We start from the raw sequence: 21,048 nt of genomic DNA, 5'->3' as shown, positions 1-21,048 counted from the left end.
GCCCAAAAGAAAATGATGAGATGGTCCTTGGCCCAGAACTACCATATTTGAGTGCAATAAGTGTTTTGTTATATTTAGCATAATGTATTAGATTAGATATAACTTTTCAGTCAACTTGTTAGTAAGGTATAGCTCTGCTCCAACAATTTGGCATTAGAAGCGAGTCAAAGATGTTTTGCAACACCTTCATGAGACAACAGTTTTGAGCCTCCTCTGCTTTGAGAAATCCGCAAATTACCAGAATCTTGTTGGATATGCAGATGTTGATTTTCTCTCAAATCCGCATAAAGCCCACTCACAAACTAGATATGTGTTCACGTATAGAAATACATCAATTTCATGGCACCCAACAAAGCAAACATTAGTTGCTACGTCTTCCAATCACTTGAAAATACTTGCTCTATAGAGTTTTTATATTCTCAGATTTGCTAAACCATGTGGGCATTCAAACCCACAGCTTTTACAACTCTCCCCCTTTGATGCCCACATATCAACATCAATTGCCCAATTAAAACCTTGCTAGGAAAACCTAGTGGGAGAAAATCGTGGCAAAGGGAAAAGAGTACAACTTTGCTTGGATTAGTGTTAAGTATGCTTATGTTGCCTTGTTAAAATCTTGATAGGAAAACCCAGTGGGAAAAATCCTAGTTGAAGGAAAAAAAAGTACAATATGCATGTGTCCTAGATGCTCCTCCTGATGTGTATCTCCCCTTGATTCCATTCTTCAATTTGACTGATTGATAAGTCGACATAATCTGATACCATGCACAAGCTTCCGAAACGTGCACTTTGGTAGAGATTTGGTGAATAGGTCTGCCAAATTTTCATTGGAATGGATTTGTCTAACTTCAATAACCTTAGCCTTTCCCCTCATGTGCACTGAAAAACTTAGAGATATGTGTTTAGTCTTATCGCCCTCGATGAATCCTTCCTTCATTTCGACAACACACGCTGCATTATCTTCATGAATGATAGTTGGAATGTCTATCTTTTAAGGTAAACCACATGAATTTCGGATGTGCTGGATCATTGATCTTAACTAAGAACATTCATGACATGCTTTTTATAGTTTTTATATTATCAGATTTGCTATTGTTGGATGACATGATTTTGAACTTGTATGGCATGGTTTTTAACATGCCTTAATTTGCCTTATAGACTTATGCACGTGAAACGCTCTATATAGAGAGCATGCAGTATATGCTCAAACAACACACTAGATCAAGAGTGAAAAGTAGTAATACCAATATCCGCCTCCTCTCTTTACTTGCATCTTTTGTGTGATACATTGCACCCGTTCCACTGTTATCTCTAGAAAAGGTTATCTCTCTCTCTCTCTCACTTTTTCCTATTTATAACATTATGAAATGTCATTTTTCTTACATTGTATGGTTTTGAGGTTGTATTAATTTATACTTTTGCCTATTAGATAATCTAATTATTCATTAAATTGATAGTGCAAATGTGGTTTTCATGTTATTCCACATTACGAGTTCTATGCGTACTATATCATCAATTTTATAAAAAAAATCAAATAGTTCATTAGACCGAAGATATAAATTGAAGAGCATGTTTATTTAACAAGATTGACAAAATGAATGAATTCGAGAACTTAAAAATAGGGAAAGTAAGGAAAAAGAATCGAATTTGATTCTTGATTTAAGGCTTGTTCGTTAACATTTTGTAACACGGATTTTTGTTTTGCATATAAAAAAAATGAGTGAAAATGTGTTCAGTTGACTGTTTTATGAAAATAAACTCAAAAAACAAAAAAATGCATAAAACAATAAGCCTAAGTTCGTAGAACTCAAATTGATGTTTTCTATGTTTTTCAAGAACAATATTCAAAATAATTGAAAATAAAAGGTAGATAGTAAACAAAGTTATAGTTTTAATAACACAATAAATAAAATCATGTATGTCACCACTACATTCACCACTGTTACCACCACTATCATAACATTCTACACCGTCTCACCATCATCACTACCACCGCCACCATCTTTGATACCACCACCTTTCACTACCATCCCCGCCACTACTATATTCTCCACCATCATCAACCTCACCTCCATGGCCACTAGCATATCCTCCACTGCCATCACCCTTGCCACCATGACCACCTCCACTGTCTAACCATCGCCACAACTGACATTACCACTACAGTCTTACCATGACCACTACCACCATACTATTCACTATTTCACCCTCATCACCACATCCACTATTACACCATTATGACCACCACCAACCCTACACCTTTCACTATCATCGCCGTCACCACATTCTCCACCCTATTACCCTCACTATGGCCACTACCACCTTCACCATGTCTGCCACCATTATCCCCACCTCTCAACCACCATTTTCACAACCATCCTTCACAACCCTTCATTAACACAACCATCACAACAGCACCTTTATCCATTCCCTCCACCATTGCCCTATTTCCACCACCTGTATCCCATATGACACACCCCGGCTAGTATAGGTTGCAAAATATCATACTACGTATAATTTGCCAAAATAAGGGTTTAATAAAACATTTGTTTCAATAAAATATTAACCACTTGCTATAAAACATGTATAGTTTGCAAAATATCATACTACATATTAGCGTAAATTACATTTTGCACCCTCAACTTGGTCATAAGAAATTCATACCTCATTTTTTGAACATTGCAATGGCATACATCAACTTACGAATTCGCTTCAATGTTAGACCCTCGATAGTCAATCTGTTAAATTGACCGTTAAGTGATGACATGGTAATGATAAGTGGCATAAATTTGATGACATGGCTATCATTTTTGTACTTTGTTGAATAAAAAAACGGAATTGGATCCTCTCTCAGGCAAATCCTCTGGATCTTCCTGACCCAATAACATGGGCTGTTGGATTTGATCTAACGGCTACAAACAGAGGGACCCCTTTAAAATTTATAATAATTGTAGCCGTTGGATCAAAATCCAACGACCCATGTTAGTCGGTCAGGAGGATTCGGAGGCTTTGCCTCGGAGAAGATCCAATTCCTAAAAAAACAAACAAGAAAGTTTAATTATTAGAAATATTACTTCAAATTAATTAATTAAAAAATAAAAAAAACAAGTGCAGACCTTCCCATTCCCAAACACCCATCTTCCCCGACTAACCTATCCCTCTCCAGCCTCCATTGCATGGGCCACGGGAATCATCCAGCCAAAAACACCACCCCTATCGAATAATCTACACTACATCACTAATGTTTGATGTGAAATAATCCAACACACAAATTAAACCCTACTAAGATAGTTGTAATATATGAAAGTAGGGATCGTTCTTGGCCGGTGATTAACTAGGGCTGCTAATCTACATAAATATGACTCAAAAACACTAATCTAGACTTAAAAACACAAGACGAGACTTTATAGACTCTAAACTGATCTAAAACACTCAAATCAGCAAAACTAAGTTAAAAATACTCAAATCTAGACCTAACAAGTGATTTGAACGAAAATAAAACTTAATTTGACTCAAAAGACTAAAAGAAAACAGATTATGACTTAACTAACTCAAAACACACTTAAAAGACTCAAAACAGCACAATACTAACAATTAGACTCAAAACAGACTCTAGGGAGTTATTTGGACAAATTTAAGACTAATTAAGACTCAAACAATGTTTATGGACTAATTCTAACTTATATTAACTCAAAACACTCTGAAGAATCTGGTTTGGATAGATTCTGACCTAAAAACACCAAATAGAAAAGGGGGTTTGGTTTTGAAGAAATTGAACTAAAACTAAACAGATTGCAAACCAAAGTGAACTGGATATGAAATTGGGTGAATTGAATGGTGAAATAGGCTAGTTAGAGGATCCTTCTCCACACATGAAACATATGCAACATAAATTGATTTCCAGTATTGTTTCTTTAAACCATGAACGACAATGCCCCAAATTAATCGTGAATGCACAAATTAACTCTCAGATTTTCCTAAATTCATTGAATTGAATGGACAACACATGGCAACCAAATTATTCTTCTCAAGTTCCCTATATGAACAACATGATAGAGATACATTCAAAGATCATTAAGTTCCACGGAAATCATAGGCATTGACAAGGCAATTATAACTATGAACTGCATGATACTCTTGCCAAGAATCTACTTAACACGATTGTGACTAACAATCTCCACTACTTGTAATTATAAGCTCCTAACGATTAGGTGAATGTCCCTTATAATTTAGCATCAGAGTCATGCATGCAAACTAAGTATGCATCGTTAATCAACACACAAGAATAAGTTATCAATCAAATAGATAAGTAAATCTCATTCATGTTTTACGAAACAATAACTGAAAGGAATCAATTCATATTAGACATACGTCCTTGGCTTTGAATTCACCTCTAACTAAGAAAAACTTAGTTACAAATGCTCACAGCAATTGAAAAGCAAATTGAAATAAACATTGAAACTAAAACGAGGGAAGAAATAACTCTTAGAACTCCGATGGTTGCAGGTGGCTTGTGCACAAGGCCCTCCTTCATCAATGGAAGGCACAGCAAGACTCCTTCTTCTCCAAAATTTCAGCAAAGGATTGTAGAATGGTGCATATGGTGCGGCAGGATGTGTTTCTGAATGGTAGGGGGTGGTTCACGAATTTGTGGCTGAAAACATCTATTTATAGGCTAGGGTTTTCACAAATTCTGATGGGAAAAGGCTAGGGTTTTGCGGCAAAGGCTTGGCCCAATCCAAGGTGGAAAAGAACTAGGGTTTGTGGCATATTTTTAGGCTTCTCTAAAGAGAATAGGCTTTGTTACAAGGTGGAAAATGCTTTAAAATGCACTTTCTTGCCAACTTTGCCAATTAAACCTACAAACAAATGAAAATAGCTTAAATCACTATAATAAACACAAACTAACTATGAAAATGCAAGAAAACAAGTTAACTAAGTCGCATAAATATGCTCCTATCAAATTCCCCCACACTTAGCTTTTGCTAGTCCTCGAGCAAAACAAACAAAACAAAACCTAACCTTCCATCGTTTGCCTCAGGGATTTCCAATGAAAAATGACATGTTAAAAATCACTACTCACAGAGCGCATACTTAATCACAGTCACCACTCACTAGCTCGCACTTAATCAATTAAAACAACATTTTGAAGGTAGTAACATGCTTTACAGAATTCCCTCAATTCCTCACCGGATATACTCTATTTTCACACAGATTTTCTAACTACACTCCCTATACTAGGTATATGTGAGAAGATTGATGTAAACATGTAGACTAGCCACTCACATATGTTTTAAGCAAAGAAAGCACTTTCTAGAATTATTAATGCATGTATATATATATGATCTCATGAACGGAATGCTACTACTTAGATGCGAGAACCAGGGATACCATATGCTCATACCAATCCCAAACTCCACATATTGAAACACATAACACCCAAGATAGAAGTCTAAGGGTATTGGGTAACAAAGAAAGGTTAAGGATAAACAAACATTCTTAAAACAATAGTAAGCAAAGTAATGAAATTAACTTAGAATTCACTCTTGAATGCAGCAAATAACTTGAAACACTAAGGGGATTTCGTACAACTTAGGGTCATATTCAAACTTTTTGGACCCTTTCTTCAACAACCAATACTTGTGAGTTCTTTCTCACTTATTTCACAACTTTTTTCTTTCTTTTTCTCGTTTTTTCTCTTTCCTTTTTTTTTTCTTTTTTTTCTTTCTACTCGTGTACATAACCTTCCCCCACACTTGATTTCTGCAATATGTTTGATCAAAAGGAACTCCCCTCTAAGTCATGCTCCACTATACTTTAAGAACAAGGGTATGGATAGTCCTATTCTAGGCTAGGTTGGAATAATGTGGCCAACAACAAAAATAGGCTAAATAAGGCTCAAAGGGGTTAAACCTACAAAACAAATGCATGGGATGAAGGCTTTTTGGCTCTGGTGGTAACTACTAAACAACTTCATCTTGTTATATGTTATGCACTCAATTTTAAGTTTTGAATGAAATGGGCATGCGTTCTAGTATTTGGAACTAAAGTGATAAAATGCATTCTAAGTAGCAACCAAGAAAAGAATAATGAGATCATGCAACGACTTTAGAAAACAAGAAATCACAGATTAATAACTCTCCAACTAAAGTTTAGGCTCAAGTCTCTCAGGGATGTAGCGTTAGTTTGAGTTCCTTCCTTCAAGCATGTTACAAAAACTAATTTTTTTTTCTTTTGTGATTACATGTGAATTCGTAAACGACAACTATAACCAAGCATAAACCAAAGAGCATATCAAACTTCCACCCATGTGTGTAACTTTCTATAATAGTCATGCAATTAAAAACCAAATCCTCATCATTGTGTTGGAAGGTACCCTAATACACAAACACACTAAAACGACGCTTTTTGGGTTTTTCAAAACTTTTTCTAATTTTTTACAAATTTTCATATTTTTCTTTCAAGTCACACTAAAATAGTTCAAAACACTCTAAAAACACTTAAAAATAGTGAGAAACAACTCTAGTTATGCTAGGTGGTAAAATCCTATGAATTTGCAATAAAAACACTTGTTTACCCCCCCCCCACACTTAAATCAAACATTGTCCTCAATGTTTCAAACATAGACTCTCACAAAAGCAACCAAACAAACAACGAACTAATCATGACGAACATGGCAAAATAAATGCAGTAAAGAGAAGGGTTTTAGGAACGCAAATCTGGTTTTAGAGTGATGTCTAGGTCTTCCTTATTTGAATGCATGGGTTGCCTCCCAAGAAGCACTTTCTTTAACGTCTTGTAGCCGGATGATACTTCCATTCAAACTCCCCTAGGTCCCACGGCATGGAATTGATCTTTGAATGGAAGGCGATACTTGAAATGATCTGGTAATGGTTTAAATTTTAGAGTGGGTGCCTGAATCATTAACAATATATTAGTATAAAACAAAATTAAAATTCGGGAAGGTGGCTTACCTGTTTGCTCCGACATGAACTCAAGAATAAACACCACTTCTTTGAAAGTTTCAGGAATGTTGGACTTGGCCAGATTTAATGTGATGGTTGTGACTTGTCATGTGTCATAAAACTCAACTTCTTTGGGCTTTGTTGTCTCACATACATCCTCTTTGATGCATTCTACATCTTCCCTGGCTACTTCTTTCTCTTGAATCCTTCTTCTTGATGTACAATTCTCTTCAAAAAATTCAACACATTCTGGAACTTGTTTTGTTGTAACAAGAATCGGGATAGTACTTGGCACCTTTGGGAGGGCTTCCACGATGTCTTTTTCACTCTCTTCTTCCTTGGAAATCATGAACCTGCGAGGAAAATGGACATTTGGTGGAATAGGTTTAGAAAGAATTGAATTTGGAACAACATTACCTGAATTGCATGGCATGAAAGCTTTAAGGACATGCGGCAAGGGTTGTTCTTCCCTTGCCGTGGGTGTGTCTTCTTCCTCCTCCTCCATCAGTAGCTTCTTGTCCTCTTCTAGGCTATGTTTGGATGTTTTTAGGTCATCTCCAATCTCCATAGCACTTCTCAAAGTGATTTCTTCAGTGATTTCAAAATCTCCCATTGAATTTACAATAGTTGAGTTGGAGAGTTCACTTTGTTCTTGCATTTGTCCCATGAATTTCGTTATCTCTCCCATTTCATTCTTCAATTCTCTCATTACTTGGTCTTGATTTTGTAATCCCTACGTCAAAAAAGTTAGTATATCAAGAATTTGAGCACAATCTATTGACGAACCTGAATTCGGTTGGAATTGTTACGGGGCATGCTGTGGTGGCTGCATAGGCGTTGTATAGAACTCCTCATATGGCTGCCAATATTCTCCTTGTTGAGCCTCCTTGGCTTGATTTTGTGAGCCCTGCGCCAAAGAAGTTAGTTCATCAAGAATTTGATCATAATCTATTGACGAACCTGAGTTTGGTTTGGCATATTGTATATGAGGTTGTGGTGGCTGCACAAGTCTTGAATAGAACTCCTCATATGGCTGCCAATATGCTTCATGTTGAACTAATTGAGGTTCCCACCACATAGTGTTTGAATGATCACTCCAATCCGAATTGTACATGTTGGAAAACAAATTGTTCCCTGATTGATTGTGATCTTGACAACCCCAGGTATTGACACTCTCCCAACTTCTTTGTGGATGTTGATCAGCTTGATATCCTTATGTATAGGACACATCGAATGTAAGGGTGCTTTGTATTATGGTCATGTTAATGTACAGTGACAATTGAGAAGTAAGATTTGCTATTTGAGCCTGAATGTTAGCAATTGTCATATCTTGCTTCTCTAGTACCTAAAATCAAAGAAAGAAAACTCAATCAACTATCAAAAGTAAAAGACACGAAAATAAACAAAAAGAAACAACGGGGGATTAGCAAAGTTGCTAATCCTTGGCAATGGCGCCAAAATTTGATGTGAAATAATCCAACACACAAATTAAACCCTATTAAGATAGTTGTAGTATATGAAAGTAGGGATCGTTCTAGGCCATTGATTAACTAGGGCTGCTAATCTACACAAATATGACTCAAAAACACTAAACTAGACTTAAAAACACAAGACTAGACTTTATAGACTCTAAACTGACCTAAAACACTCAAATCAACAAAACTAAGTTAAAAATACTCAATTCTAGACCTAACAAGTGATTTGGACGAAAATAAAACTTAATTTGACTCAAAAGACTAAAAGAAAACAGATTATGACTTAACTAAAGACTAAAAGAAAACAGATTATGACTTAACTAACTCAAAACACACTTAAAAGACTCAAAATAGCACAATACTAACAATTAGACTGAAAACAGACTCTAGGGAGTTATTTGGACAAATTTAAGACTAATTAAGACTCAAACAAAGTTTATGGACTAATTCTAACTTATATTGACTCAAAACACTTTGAAGAATCTAGTTTGGACAGATTCTGACCTAAAACACCAAATAGAAAATGGGGTTTGGTTTTGACGAAATTGAAGTAAAACTAAACAGATTGCAAACCAAAGTAAACTAGATATGAAATTGGGTGAATTGAATGGTGAAATAGGCTAGTTAGAAGGTCCTTCTCCACACATGAAACATATGCAACATAAATTGATTTCCAGTATTGTTTCTTTAAACCATGAACGACAATGCCCCAAATTAATCATGAATGCACAAATTAACTCTCAAATTTCCCTAAATTCATTTAATTGAATAGACAACGCATCGCAACCAAATTATTCTTCTCAAGTTCCCTATATGAACAACATGATAGAAATACATTCAAAGATCATTAAGTTCCAAGGAAATCATAAGCATTGACAAGGCAATTATAACTATGAACTGCATGATACTCTTGCCAAGAATCTACTTAACACGATTGTGACTAACAATCTCCACTACTTGTAATTATAAGTTCCTAACGATTAGGTGAAAGTCTCTTATAATTTAGCATCAGATTCATGCATGCAAACTAAGTATGCATCCTTAATCAACACACAAGAATAAGCTATCAAGCAAATAGATAAGTAAAACTCATTCATGTTTTACGAAACAATAACTGAAAGGAATCAATTCATATTAAACATACGTCCATAGCTTTGAATTCACATCTAACTAAGAAAAACTTAGTTACACATGTTCACAGCAATTGAAAAGCAAATTGAAATAAACATTGAAACTAAAACAAGAAAAGAAAGAACTCTTAGAACTCCAATGGTTGTAGGTGGCTTGTGCACAAGGCCCTCCTTCATCAATGGAAGGCACGGCAAGACTCCTTCTCCAAAATTGCAGTAAAAGGTTGTAGAATGGTGTATATGGTGCGGCAAGATGTGTTTCTGAATGGTAGGGGGTGGTTCACGACTTTGTGGCTGAAAACATATATTTATAGGCTAGGGTTTTCACAAATTCTGATGGGAAAAGGCTAGGGTTTTGTGGTGTGTTGTTCATATAGGGAATAGGCGCCACTTTTTTAGGCTTCTAGAAAGAACATGTTTTGTGGCAGAAATTGGGACTTCTAGAAAGGTTTGGGGTGCGACCTTTCTAGGGCTTCTAGAAAGGGTGGTGCGGCACATGTATAAGAGAAGGATAGGTCTTCTAGAAGGGTTTTAGATGCCCTTGCAGCTGATTATTCATCTTCCATGTCTTAAATTGATTTCTCCATCTCTTTAGCACGTTCCTAGCTTCACTTGATCTTCAAAAACGTCCATTCATTGTGCTCCACATGTATGCAATCCATTTCAGCCCATAATTGCTCTAAAATGCTTCAAAATACGCTTTCTTGCCAACTTTGCCAATTAGACCTACAAACAGATGAAAATAGCTTAAATCACTATACTAAACACAAACTAACTATGAAAATGCAAGAAAACAAGCTAACTAAGTCGCATAAATATGCATCTATCAATGTTCTTCCACTGCATCTTTGCACCCCAACGCCGGCATCACCATATAAAACGACGAGCTCGAGGTTTTGTTGCAGACGAGCCCCGACGAATGGGTATACAGCCAACCATTTTTTTTTATTAAAAAAAAAAAAATACCCCCCAATTGAAAAATCTGACGTCTACTTCTCCAATTTCCATTATTTCCAATTATTTTTGTGATTTGATTTGGTTTTTTGGGTTGGGTTTGTATTGATTTGGGGGAATTGCAGCTTTCGTTTAATTGGCGGAAGAAGACGACGGCGGTAGGATTGGGTTCTGTCATTTGCACCTATCCGTTGAGTCGTTGACGCACCTCTCCTCGTCGACCGGTCGACTCCCGATCCCCTTCCATCCCCCTCCCGTCGACTCTTCGTTGCCGTCGAAATATTCAGTTTTTATATTATTATTTTTATTTAGATTTTTAGAATTTTAAATTTTTTAGAAAGTAATGAGTTGTATAAATAATAACCTTTTTTTTTCATTAATTACTAATATTTAAGTAATTTTTTTTAACTCAATTGGTGTGAGAGTGGCTTCCACACCTGCCACATCATCATTTAACAGGGAAATTGACATAAAATTTAATAAAGGTTTGGCATTGCAATGAATACATAAAATGAGATATGACATTGCAATGTTTAAAACATGAGGTATGAGATTATGGTATGACCTATAGTTGAGGTGAATTTGTGTAATTTACCTACGTATTAGTATGAAAACCAATTACCGTATAATAAAACATTTTAAGATTATAGTAAATGACAATATCTCAAATATAATAACATACAATATCAAATGATCATCGCCATGTGCGGACATACAAGTTTGTGCAGAGAGATTCTAACATGAAACATGTTGGTTGTAATAATGATCTACGTTTTAGTACCACATATACGTGAAACTGGTGCTAAGTTCATCATATGTAAGAGATATAGTTGCCTAATACAGACTAGTACAGGTTGACACTTAATGAATCCAATGCAAGTGTATCGATGTGATGTGAACATACATTGCCCGAACAAGTACAAATCACTAGTATAGGAATGTATGATGAGCATATAAAATATGTATGATCATGCCATGATAGTTTCATAAAACTTAGGAATATGATAGTACTTCTAAAGATAAGTGTAATCATGACATGATGTAGAAAAATACTTTAAACAAAGCATTTTTGAAAACTATATAAATATAATGCACTTGAAAATAAAATTCAAATTATAAAGGACAAGATTACCGATAACAATTTCTCCTAGGCTTATATACGGACCCATTAGAAAAAACTCCATTAAAATAATTGAATTTGAAGAAACGAATTGCGAAAACGGAATCAGCGCGCCAAAATATCCTAAGAAGGGTTCTATAGTCAATTCCATAAAAAGTCATCAGTCAACGTTGACCGATCAATGGTTAGAGTCAACGCAAATTTGAGCCAGTCCAAGCCACGTGGAATATTTATTCAACGGACAAATACTTCTTTGTCAGAAATAGAATATTTCATCCAGTAAAAGGGAATAATTTTCATTTTCATTTCTTGTAAATAAACATGTCCTTCCTAACTTAATGTGTAAGCCCGGGCTTTTTCCGTCTAGGGCCCCTTCGTGCAGCTCTTTTGAATTTGTTGTCTTCAAGATTCCTCCCCCATTTTGTAACTCACCCAATCAAAATTCAAGTAGATTACATAATTTTATTTTCAATCTTAAAAAAGAAAACGAAAACCATTTGTTACAGGGTTGACAACACACAAGAATCACAACAAAGAACATGCAGTTCCCACACTAGCATAAATTCTTCACCACAAAAACACCCTATACAATTTCAACATTTTATTTGTATAATTAGCAGTTAAACAGGCAATAAAATTATTCATACGACACTAACATAAGTGACATCGTTAGATTCATGTCAAGTGAACCTTAATACGTTAATTTGTTAGTTGTACATTGGATTTGTGTGAATGACCAAGATAAAGCTAACAAGTGATCGAAAAGAACCGTCCGGTCGATCACCTCAAATAGAATTGTAAACTGAGTTAGATTGCATCCAGTGCGAAGTTCGTTTGTCCATAATCATTAGTTAAACATCTCCCCAATTTCATAGGGAGGGGGGGGCTTTGCCCAGCTACCAGCATCTATAATGTTGTAATGTTTTCCTTCTCGTCTTGCTCCCCTTCCAAATTCCACTTCAATGATCTCCTTCTTCCATTCAAATATACTGAGAGGGTTCTGCTTGTTCCATCATCATTTTCGTACAAGAGAGGCCGGTTCAAGTGCAGGATAACTCAGCATTTTGAAGCCTCAGAAGACCAGTTGAACAACCGCTGTTTCTATGAAAGCCCCCGGATGGAACTTCTTGCACAATGCCTCTATGGCTGATTGAATTTGATCTTGGTCCTGCAACAAAATTACTCAATCAGTTATAGTCATTCAAACAACTTATATATATATGCATAATACCTCAAGAAATGTTCTAGTACCTTGCCCTCAAAATAGATTATAAGAGGCTCCTTCCTTGATTTGCGACGACAACCTTTGTATTTTCCATGGAAGATCACTATTAGAATTCATATATGATATCATGTTGTCCTAGAGATCTAAAGTTTTCAGAAGGCACTCACCAATGTAAAGGTCTGGAAACTCCAGGCAAAGTTTTGACAGAGGTTGAGCAATTTCTACCTGCATTTTTCACCCAATAAAAAAGAGATGACTACCACACAATTAGTAAGACATCAATTTTGTTATGCATACCCAATTAATTGCATGCTTTAGAAATTCCAGAATTTCTAAGAAAATGTGACCTTCTCAATTACCCAACTCGGTACTTTCATGATTAACATTCAGAAAAATGGATACGGTATCCTTCTGATAGTGGGCTACATACACAAAGACAACAGACCACTTATATCTCCTGGCATAAGTACTATAAGCTCGTCTGGTGCCTAGGATTTAACTAGGATTTAATTACTCTCTACATTCAAATGTATGTTGAAGAAAGCGATGAAGAAATTTTGACCAAGTTGAAGGTTGAAGACGAATTAGTCATGAAGGAAAGTTATCCCTTCCAATCCCCGTTACCCCATAAATGGTAGGATATCAACACCTCTACATTCAAATGTATGTTGAAGAAAGCAATGAAGAAATTTTGACCAAGTTGAAGGTTGAAGACGAATTAGTCATGAAGGAAAGTTATCCCTTCCAATCCCCGTTACCCCATAAATGGTAGGATATCAACACCTAATAGCTTACCGTTCTAGCCACCTCTAACATTATTTTTTACTACAACATACCTTGAATTTTTTTAGTTATCCAATCTTAGGCACCAAACGAGCCTATATTCCCCCTAATGATTCATCTCATGTACCTTTATGGTAAAAAATAGGCCAAGCACAGAGTACAAGAATGATCATCCCAACTTATGCACATAGGAGTGATTCACACAAAGAGGATTATGCATAAGATGTTAGAAGTTAAAATGGAAGCTACACTAACGAAATAGCAGGGATTGCAGTATGTTGTTTGAGGGGTGGTAAAGCTTTACAAATCTTGCATGCTAATGTTGTCAGACTGTCAGTGAGGACCACCATGGCTTATTGTTTAAACGTGTGCTTCCATTTATCAGTCTAGTAATTAACAAGAGATTGTCTGGAAAAAAACAAGAAGTGTGTTGTGTACGCACACCCAAATTTTCAAGACTTAATTGAAGATACATGGAATACAGAATTACTTACATCTGTAAGGTTTGTTGTCAAGTGCCTAGATACAAATGGTTGCATCGTTGCTAGCCCACCATCGGATATCATTAGTTCAATTAGACAGTTCCACTGCTCATCCAGCTCCAAGACATTTGTTGCCGTAAAGATTATTACATTTTTACACTTGATCTGAAAGAGTCAATCATTTGAGTCTATATATAATTAGTACTTTACTGGTCGGATGTATATATGCACACAAATCACTCAAGAGGACACTTTTAGATTATTCCCAGTAACGATGTCATAAATTCTAGCTAACAGAACATACAAAAAGAAAAACTTCATATGTGACCTTTCAAACACATACCAAAGGGACAATCAGCTTTTCATGATGCAATAGTTCAGTGATACCTTCAGGCAAAAGAGCCATCTGAGAAGGCAAAAGCAAGAATACAATCAAATTCATGCTGTGAACTGTGAAGCTTCTAGCACAATAAGGTATGTAAATAACTATTTATGGGAACATAATAATAGTACACAGAAAGTGACAACCAACAGAAATGAAAAAAAAAAAAAGCACAATGAGATCATGATACATTGCATTAAGTATAAGAAACTCTTGATATCCAAGTACCTCATTCCGGTCACCAGTGCATTGATCACCTATAAGATGCCTCAGATATTCTTCAAATTCTTCATCAGGAGCCTAAACAATGAAGATTCACCAACCTCAATATTGTTAGAGGATTAGAGAAAAACTAAAAAATTTCGACAAATTAGGACATCTCAATGATATTCCTATGGACTCCATTTTACAAGTCCATGAAGGTTGAAGGGTTAATACAGATTTCCATTTTTTCCAAAAATGAAATACTAATAGATTCATTAACATATCACTCTCTATGTGCTTTAGAAAGTTCAGTCAAAATAAACATACCAGACGAACCGCGAAAGCCTTTGCAACACCTGCCAAAGTGACATCTGAGTGCAGTGGGCCAACCCCTCCATACATAAATACCTACATAGTAATGTCAAATAACATGGGCTAGAGATTAGAACAAAAAAGGGAAAAATCCCTCAATCCATTTCATAATTAAGAACCACCTAAGAACTCTCAAACAGATTGTAAAGATTTACCATATCATCAGTTGATTGGCGTTGCTCGACTTCTTCGGCCACAGCATCTATCTGTTACCAAGAGAATATCATGGAAATGAAAATGTAAGGTGATTTGAGTAAATGTTTCAGTTTCCATGCAAAACTGCACATCCATTATTGCAGTTACATAAATTGATATATAGGTAACTGAACTAGGCAAACTATGTTTAACAAATTAAACTGCAATGGTAACTCACATCATTCCGAACAACAACAGTTTGTGATACCGACCAGCCAATAGAATGGAGCTTTCTACACAGTGAAGGCCCTAATTGATCCTCAACAGTGCCAAACCTGAGCTATCAAACAGATACAGAAAAGAATAAACTTCAGTAATAACATTAGGTTAAGGTACAGAAGATACTATGACATCTAAATCATGAATTTTACCTTTCCTTCATGTTTTGAAGTTATGATATAGTTAATACTATGTCAGTTTTCTACACATGACTGTTTATGTTTTCCTTTGCACAAGTGATAATTAAAAAATATAAGAAAAATAATGATCATGAACAGGGACACGATGACTAATAAAGTTAACTCGAAGTGCTAAATCCAATTTCATTAGGGCCTAAACACAATTTTGAAAAATTTAGTAATCCTTCAGCCTTAAACTGTGAGATAATGAAAGGCTACTGAAAACAAAAGAGAATAGTTGAACAAAATGGTTTGTACTGATTCTGTTAACTACTGAAAATCCAACAAAGCGCCTGAAACTTTTTAATAAGTAATCACTGATCATCGATATCATGGCGCAACCAATGGAATACAGGATTTCATATTATCATGGCGCAACCATATTATTATGGATATTGATTGCAACAAAAGAATGTAGTACCAACAAAGGACTTACAAAATCTCATCCCCCACAGCAATGGCTGAGGCCATGAGTAGGCCACTCTTATGTAAGCCCACACCATCAAGTCCATTGATAGCAGCAGGCTTATTCCCACGAACTGAAGGAGGAAGTTTTTTAACCCTCCCGGCTCTCTCTAATCTTCCATCAGAAAGTAAATACGCAGGTCTAAATACTTCTTTGTTGTCAGATGAATTGTTAATGCTCAATAATGCATTTGGAACTGTGTCATGTATGCTTCCAATTGAAGTATAACTGTGAAAACGAAATAACACGTCAATTTCGTTGAATATGACTAAACAAGTATAACAGAAGAGTACAATCAAAGGAAACATTATGATGTCTGCATCAGGAACCAACTCAAAATATGGCGAGCATTGAAAAAAGTCAAGCATCAAAGCAACAGTTCAAGCCACATACCCTTGATCATAAAGACTGCAGTACTGCACTTTGCAAGTTAAGAGAAAGGCCCACACATCTCTGCAATGAAACACATGGAAGTCAAACCCCATGAACGTACAAGAGTTTTGAATTTGGATAAAGAGGAAGCCTCCTGTTGGTCTAATGCAACGATTAACTAAATTCTATAGCTTAGAATTTACTTCAGTTAAGAATTTTGATCAAATACACTTCTAGGTCGCACTTAATTGTCATATGAAAGCATATAATTCAGATCATATGACATTATAAAGCCTCATGTTGCATTAAATCAGTAGTTACCTGATACCTAATACTAGAATTATCTTCTTGTGGCTTATCCAGGGCTTTGTTTGTTGTTTCTCAATAAGAGGAAATTTTGTATATAGATAACTCATTTTTCTTTCTTTCAAGGAGAAAAGCACTATGGAGGCAATGTTGCTTCTAACAGAGCTTTCCATATGCAGAAAAGAAAGAAAATAGATGAGAGAGCAAAAGGTGAGAAACATACCTGTATGACCAATCCAATATAGGATTCACCCTCATGAAGGGTGGCCATCCAACTGAACTAGGAGAGAATTGATCTTGACCAACCTGCAAGTCACAAGAGTTAAGGCATCTTGGTAGGAAACATCTGCAGAATAATCTGACAACAAAAGATATATGTTCAATATGATTGTATCTTTGCAGATACAGAAAATCAATTACCGCAGTAGGATCACCAATTCGGACACCAAGGAAAATAGCTTTGATTGGTTTTGATTTAAGTAAATCCTCCAAACCAGACTTGAAATCAGAGCGGATGATATCTAGTTGCAAACCATAGCTGCTTAAAAAAGAATATGTTACTAGAAGGCTACATCTCGAACCTTTAAATCTATATGCTAAAACTAGAACTTATGATCCTCAATGACATTTTAAGACATAAGTAAACAATGAGAGTAAAACGGGAAGCATCTCTCACGTAGTGGCTGCATCATAAGTAAACGAGTTGATTTCAGGGAAAGCAGATGGGCTCTCAAAATATATCGTTCGCATAGGAAAATCTTTCACACACTCGTTGGAACAGCTTTGCTCCTCTTTATGCAAAAAGTAGCCAGCCCTGAGTAAGTGCAACAAAACCTACACAACCAAGTTACTAATACTTGTTAGGTTTTTCCATCCCATGATAAGTTGTCCTAAGTCTATAAGGAATTATAGTCTTCGACGATTAAATTGTTTTCCCAATTGGAGTTGTTTACCCAATTGGAGTTAGTTTCTCAATTGGAGTACGATTTATAACTAGATTCCAATTAGGATTAATAATCCTGAAGACCTTTATTATGTCTATATAAAGGGGCTATTGTACTAGCTTTGAATGGAAGGGAACAAAACAATATTTTGTATACCACTCAAGGGATTAGAGTGAGAGAATATTGTTAAGTGTGTGCAAGAGAAAAGAAAAGAGATAGTGTATTTCTTGTTCTTTTTCTTTCAGGTTTTTCGTCAAGTTCTAGTTCTAGAGATTTGGCAAGATTATTGGTTCTACTCATTATTGATATAATGAAAGATTGTTGTTGCTGTCCCGTGGACATAGGCGCATATTGCCGAACCACGTAAATTCTTGGTGTTATTTACCCACTCCAACTGGGTTACGTGGAAATCAAGAGGAGGACATGCTTTACTGAAGGTGCTAAGAGCAAGCTAGCAAGTATGTCTGATGCTGATTGGACCAAGATGAAGATAAGCGATGTTTTCTAGCAAAGAAGTCTATAATTGCCTTTGCCAACAATGATGGTAGTTCTGATCAGGGGGAGCCTGGTCAAGAGAAGTTTGGTCAAGTGAATTTTGGTCAAGAGATGTTCGATCACATGGAGTCTGGTCATGGGTATTGTGATCAGAGGGAGCCTAGTCAAGAGAAGTCTAATCAAGAGGGTCTTGGTAAATGAATTATTGGATAAAGGGGAGTCTGGTCATGAGTAGTTCAATCAAGGGGAGCGCAGTCATGAAAGGTTCGATCAATGGGACTTTGGTCAAGAGGAGCAATCCTATTTTTTGGTATACCTTCCTTATAGTCTGTAAGGGGGGGAGATTGTTAGGTTTTTCATCCCATGATAAGTTGTCCTAAGTCTATAAGGAATTATAGTCGTAGAGGATTAAATTTTTTTCCCAATTGGAGTTGTTTACCTAATTGGAGTTAATTTCTCAATTGGAGTTGGATTTATAACTAGATTCCAATTAGGATTAATAATCCTTATTGAAGAAGACCTTTATTATGTCTATATAAAGGGGCTATTGTACTAATTTTGAATGGAAGGGAGCAAAACAATATTTTGTATACCACTCAAGGGATTAGAGTGAGAGAATATTGTAAAGTGTGTGCTAGAGAAAAGAAAAGAGATAGTGTATTTCTTGTTCTTGTTCTTTTAGGTTTTTCGTCAAGTCCTAGTTCTAGAGATTTGGCAAGATTATTGGTTCTACTCATTATTGATATGGTGAAAGATTGTTGTTGCTGTTCCGTGGACGTAGGCACATATTGCCAAACCACGTAAATTCTTGGTGTAATTTATCTTGGTTATTTGTTTTTCGATTTCCTGAATTTGTTCTATTTTTCCCATTCTTAAACGCAATATTCTCAACAATACTATCAATGACAAAGATAGCAACTGAGAAAAATGGATAACCAGTAAAATCACTTGTAAACTTACAGTTGAATCCTTTCCCCCATTGAAGCTGAAGGCAACCTCTTCAATACTGTTGATGAAAACAATTTAGTACTTGCATATAGACTATAGAGAGTGACTGTTCAAATCTCAATGTTTCAAAAGTTGAGTTTAAGTGTGAAAATTCGAACTCTAAGGTATATGGAGAGCAGGAGCACCTCAAGTGCATATATTTATTTTATTATTTTCCAATGCTGTTTGATTCAAATGTATACATTAATTAGTGATATTCAACCCTTAATCTCCTAATAATGGTTGAACAATTTTAATCCATTTGATATGGGATTTCTTTCCAGATAAGGTTGCAAGATATTCAAAATTTCACAAAGAAATTTGCAAGCGTAGTCTGATTCATAGTGCCCAAACCGCCAGCAACACATGGTGTATACATCCAAAGGATCTTAAACGGATAGCGACAAACCAGGCAATAACCGACAAGGAAAAGCAGAGTAACGTTTACTAAGAATCAAATCCATCGCTTAGATTCGAATAATTATTTTACTAGATACTTCCGCACATCAATATCCAAGTACTTGCTTCTACCTTTAATTAAATCAAAACAGTATCAGTAATCAACTAACCAACTTATTTGTTTTCCTTTTATTATATTGCAGGTTTAGAGCACCTGACAGAAATAGCATCACATAATACGAAGTTAAACATGTCAAAAATTCAGAAACAACAGTCTGGCAACTGCATTGAGTTGAAAATCAAAGATGCACGGGGAGGAGACGAAAAGGAGCAGAAACATTGTTACAAAGTAATTGATACAGAGTTTTGAGCTCAACCCATTTAACTTCTAATCCCCATATAAAAAAAAAAAAAAAAAACCACAGCATTCAGTTCACATAAATTGCAGAAGCTCGAAAATTCACCAAAAACAAACAATGCCCAGAAGGGAACAATCAAAGAAGAACTTACGAGTAGAGCGCAAGAGCTCTCTGAATAACATAGATAGCGTTGTTGTACTTGGTCTTCAGCCTTCGATCATCACACTCTTTTATTGCCTTGTCAATCTCCATCTCCGCTCTTCAAAATATAACAAAAAACACAAAACCCAGTACAAATTCATCAAACACTCAATTAAACGAGCAAATGAGTTTCACAGATTCAACAAAATTTGACTTTTTTCCAGGAAAACCAACCAAATGGGTGCTCTCAAATCCCAGAAATTCGACCTCTTTAACAAAAATCAGCAAAAGGGTTTGCAGAAATTAACCAAAATTTGCAGTCTTTGCTGGAAGTCTTGGAGGAGGGAGCTGGCTATGGAGTTGAAGGTCGAATGGGAGTAAATTGATTGAATATCCGAAGAAGTTTGAATCAAAACGAAATTGGGTTTTGGGAGTATTACGGGTTGGATGGATGCCACAAGTTGTTTATCTGCGAAACGGGTTTTGGTTTTGGTTTTGGTTTTGGTTTTGGTTTTGGGTTGGTCTTCTTGGAATTTGCAACCGTGATGTCAACGCTATGGGCACTTCCAGTTGAAACCGAAATCGGTGAACCGGATCGGCACGTTACAGTAATTATATGTCGACAAAATTGTTTAAGGGAATATTCAGTCACGTTTTTCCGTTAAATGTTGACAACATTGTTTAAGAGACAAATTTCACTTTTGAGGTGCGTTTGGTACGCAGACGGGACGGAACGGGACGGGACAAGACGGGACGGGACGGAACGGGACGGGACGGGACGGGACGGAATGAAGGTGTAATTTTTGAAAAAGACATGGGGTATATTTGTCTTAAAATGGTAAAACATTATGTTCCACAGACGTGGAACAAACCCGTTCCAGGGGAGGCAGGTGG

General features: G+C 36.0%; 1 protein-coding gene and 1 long non-coding RNA gene across 3 annotated transcripts; one reads left to right on the top strand and one right to left on the bottom strand.

The window, feature by feature from the left end:
- Nucleotides 1-10,418: 10,418 nt before the first annotated feature.
- LOC126619507 (uncharacterized) lies at nucleotides 10,419-10,896 on the top strand. Its single transcript, XR_007622085.1, has 2 exons — nucleotides 10,419-10,493; nucleotides 10,650-10,896. It is a non-coding gene; the product is annotated as an uncharacterized LOC126619507 (long non-coding RNA).
- Nucleotides 10,897-12,228: 1,332 nt separating this feature from the next.
- Nucleotides 12,229-20,749, bottom strand: LOC126619489 (uncharacterized). 2 transcript variants are annotated; one of them, XM_050287887.1, is made up of 17 exons: nucleotides 20,389-20,749; nucleotides 20,165-20,272; nucleotides 19,229-19,274; nucleotides 17,506-17,663; nucleotides 17,250-17,367; nucleotides 17,053-17,135; nucleotides 16,545-16,604; nucleotides 16,122-16,379; nucleotides 15,466-15,562; nucleotides 15,248-15,298; nucleotides 15,048-15,128; nucleotides 14,745-14,816; nucleotides 14,478-14,540; nucleotides 14,147-14,299; nucleotides 13,037-13,094; nucleotides 12,896-12,948; nucleotides 12,229-12,812 (listed from the first exon to the last, which is right to left on the bottom strand). In XM_050287887.1, the coding sequence occupies exons 2-17, from the start codon at nucleotides 20,263-20,265 to the stop codon at nucleotides 12,717-12,719; spliced, it is 1,548 nt and encodes a 515-aa protein (XP_050143844.1). In that variant the 5' UTR covers nucleotides 20,266-20,272; nucleotides 20,389-20,749; the 3' UTR covers nucleotides 12,229-12,716. The 2 variants fall into 2 exon arrangements, with proteins under 2 accessions (XP_050143844.1, XP_050143845.1); XM_050287888.1 differs by having other exon boundaries at nucleotides 20,463-20,749.
- Between the last annotated feature and the right edge of the window lie 299 nt (nucleotides 20,750-21,048).

The sequence above is a fragment of the Malus sylvestris genome, chromosome 4 (assembly GCF_916048215.2).
Source record: "Malus sylvestris chromosome 4, drMalSylv7.2, whole genome shotgun sequence".
NCBI lineage: Eukaryota > Viridiplantae > Streptophyta > Magnoliopsida > Rosales > Rosaceae > Malus > Malus sylvestris.
This window is presented reverse-complemented; position numbering and strand designations above follow the sequence as displayed.